This window comes from Eurypyga helias, unplaced genomic scaffold (assembly GCF_000690775.1).
Source record: "Eurypyga helias isolate BGI_N326 unplaced genomic scaffold, ASM69077v1 scaffold7886, whole genome shotgun sequence".
Taxonomy (NCBI): Eukaryota; Metazoa; Chordata; class Aves; order Eurypygiformes; family Eurypygidae; genus Eurypyga; species Eurypyga helias.
This window is the reverse complement of record NW_010258498.1, coordinates 30353-33852: the sequence shown is the minus strand read 5'-3', so window position 1 is coordinate 33852 and position 3500 is coordinate 30353. Positions and strand designations below refer to the sequence as shown.

At 46.1% G+C, this 3500-nt stretch overlaps 1 protein-coding gene across 1 annotated transcript; it reads left to right on the top strand.

Moving 5' to 3' along the window:
- The first annotated feature begins 380 nt into the window (after positions 1-380).
- OSER1 (oxidative stress responsive serine-rich 1) lies at positions 381-3500 on the top strand. The gene is made up of 3 exons (XM_010154354.1): positions 381-496; positions 2056-2166; positions 2819-3500. The coding sequence occupies exons 1-3, from the start codon at positions 420-422 to the stop codon at positions 3498-3500; spliced, it is 870 nt and encodes a 289-aa protein (XP_010152656.1). The 5' UTR covers positions 381-419.

The window sequence follows — 3500 nt, the reverse complement described above, 5'->3', positions numbered from 1 at the left end:
GGCGCCGGTACTTTCCCTGGGCGGTGTGTGCCGTTCGGCTGTCGCGGGGATGTCCCGGGGGGACGGGCCGTCCGCGGCGCCGGCAGCGCCCGGTTGTCCCTGGCTCTTCTGGCCGTGTCATGCTCACTACTCAGTCTGAAGTTACGGTACTTGGCAGGATATATCTCGCTTGTTCACCCAGTGGAAACAACGCTTCGTTATTTTAGACACAGGCTGTTCTGTTCCAGGAGCGCAGTTTGGAAAGTCCTGGGCAGGTCTGGTCGAAGGCAGTGAGCTTGCCCGCAGAAGAATGAGCATCCATGACACGTGTCATTTCAGTTTTGCAGTTTTGTCTGTGTTCAGATGCCAGCATAAATCCTAATTTCTGTATTTCAGTTTATTCTGTATGGCACAGTTGGTTACACACTGAGAGCTCATCAATGGACTTGGAAGCTAAAGATGAAGAGGAAGAGAGTCTGCAAACAGCTTTCAAAAAGCTGAGAGTGGACGCAGTAGGGTAAGTGAGCAACAAAAAGGACCACGTCACCTGTCAGTTTCTTACCCTGTATTTGTTTTCTGTTAACTTGGATCTCAGAACAAACCTCATTCAGGGAAAGGTTCTGTACTCTCCCAAGAGGAGACAACTGCATGGCGTCAGGCACGATGCGGTCGTTATAACTGTCTGAATAGACAAAGCAGTACTTTATAACTGACACAGTATCCAACCAAAATTACACAGTGACTGCGTGAAAACGTGGAATGACTCGCTCAAAGCAGCGAACCCGCACGTAACTGTTGTGGCAGCCGTAGTTACCTGGTGTGATACAGACCTTGTTTGTCCACTCGTGTAAATGCTGGTGTCTTCAGCCGCATTAGCAGCGTTTACTCTAGTGCCTGAAGGTTTGCTCGGAGAGTGCCTGAAGGGCAACATCAACACTTTGTAGTCTGCTGGAGGGCCCAGTGTGGCTGGAAATCCTCAGGCTAAATGTGAGCACTGCTTGCTTCTGATTTCAGGGGATTTAAACTCCTTAAAAGTAGGAATTAATAAAATTATGCAGTCTATCACTTAGTGAGGTAGTTGACGTGAATCTTTTGGGAATTCACACACATGAGAGCACTTTGTGTTGATAATTAATGTTACCTAATGAATTCACCTCCATAGCCATCAATGCTGTGAACTCATGGCTTCCTCTGCTTGTAAAAATCTATTTTGCTTTGCTGCTCATTTCCTCTACTTCAGGAGGACGTCTATTAAATGTGGAAAAAAATAGCTGTTCTCTAACAAGGAGCTATGCTTATTAAGCATGACACTTTTGATGTATTACGGGGGCAGACTGTGGAATTCTGGGTGATTCCTGATGAGTTCGTCTTAGGCATAAAAAGATCTTGTTTTGCAGGCGTGTGTTTTGAACAGCCCAAGTCTTGTAGCCCAAGGGAACTACTCCCTTAAGGTCAGCTTTGGGCAGAGTACTTCTTGGGCTCTTCTGCTAGAATTTCTTATGGTTTCCTATCCCGTGTTCCAGATCACACACACAGCCATCACAAATACTGATTCGTATGCTGAGGCATTTAAGTTTGTTCTCTGGACCTCTAGGGCCAGATTTTTTTTTTCCATGTTTATCTGTGAAATTTAATGAGAAATACAATAATAATCTATCCTTGTCTGTCACGCTTCTCTACTGACTCCACCCCAGCCTGCTGCTATGGGTTCCTGACTTTGCATTTTAGATGAGTAGGAGTCTATCTTTAACAGCTATTGTCTGACAAGAACATTTGGAACCTGAGTTTACATTCCTTTAATGTGTCCTTCGAGTACAAATAGGGCATGACATCAGCCTCTGGACATTTTGGCCTCCTTTCATTTCATCTCACCTATCTTTAGACACTTGACTGAGGTTAATATAGTAAGAGCAGTTAGATAAATCTCTGTGGTATCCTAACCACTGACTATAGAGGAAGCTAAGGCTGCAGGCTTAAATGTCTTAGCTAAGCATCTAAATTGAATAGGCTGAGTCTAGAGCTCTGAAGCAGTATGTTCAGGCTCTACAGTAACGTGGCATTTCCCTCTTTACTCAGATGTATTGCAGCTCTGTCTGTGGGCGACGGGACGATTCTCAGAACACCGATCAGAGCAGCCGTGGATGGAGCCAAGCAGCAGACTGTCTGCTCAAAGGAAGCCTGGCATGGGTAGGGCATACCGTTCACTGCACTGGGCATGTGCTTCGGGTTTGAGACATTGGACACTTGCATACTGTTTCCAGTGGAAGTTGTGAATTAGTTGTTTCAACATATCCATTTTCTCCTTTCTGTTGCAAAACTTCACCATAACTGTTTGATAGGATGGTTTTTTAAGGGGATTTCATCAAAGACAATACAATATTGCCTCTTTTCTTAGACAGGGTACCTAAAACTTTCTGTTCCACTGATTTCCTCAGGAATCCTTTTCTTCAAGTCTTTGCTACCCCTTCTCACCTCTTTCTTGGGTCGTTTTATTTCTGTATTGAAGTACCTGGATATTCAGGGCGGTTCTGCCAGCAGCTCCAACTGATGTCCAGGTTCAGCACTACAGTTCAGTTTGGGATGACAGAATATCATTTGCATAACAGAGATGATCTGGGGGGAAGCACCTGTAAAACAGGGCTGTTTGTATGTGTCTTTCCTTTGGGGAAGCCCCAGTTTCTTCAGACTCCACTGTTCTGTCAGAGATTGTGAGTGACAGGTCACCTGATTTTTCTAAGCAGAAAATGATCTAACAAGTTTTTAGCCACACTTTAGAGCTTATTGGGCTGCGGTGTAGATTCTGGAGTTACCTACTTGCTCACCTGTTGTAACCCTGCAGGTGTGTGAGAAAGCCTTCCAGAGGATCGGCACGAGTCCCACGTCGCAGACGCTCCAAGTCTCCCGTCCTGCATCCTCCCAAGTTTACGTATTGCAATGTGAAAGCCAGCAACCAGCTGAAACACAAAACCCAGGCGGACACGTCCAAGGGCAGCGTCAGCTCAGACGTTTTTGTTACAGCAGAACACGGTACGAAGGACGGGCACGATTCTCACCTTGAGTCCAGCAATGACAGAACTGAACCCTTGGAAGCTTTCACCGCTGAAGAGCCTTTGGAGAAGTCGAGGGAGAATTACCCTGCTCTCTCGTCCTTTGAAACTAGCTTGCATTCTAGCCAAACCTCGGATTTCCAGTCCCTATCCATGCTTAGCAATGGCAAGCAGTGCCCTTGTACGGACAAGAAATGCCAGTGCAAACAGTGGCGAGCCATGGAAGTGTACTCTTTCTCTGGCTTACGGAGCGTCCTGTCGGAATGCGAAAAGGCAGTCCTAGAGGTCCATGCCCAGTCTCTTCAGAATAGATCCCCTTGTGGGACAGCCTCATCGGGTTCTCCTAGATCTTGCTCTGAGCAAGCTCGAGCCTTTGTGGATGATGTGACTATTGAAGATCTTTCTGGATACATGGAATACTACTTATATATTCCCAAGAAGATGTCTCACATGGCAGAAATGATGTACACCTGA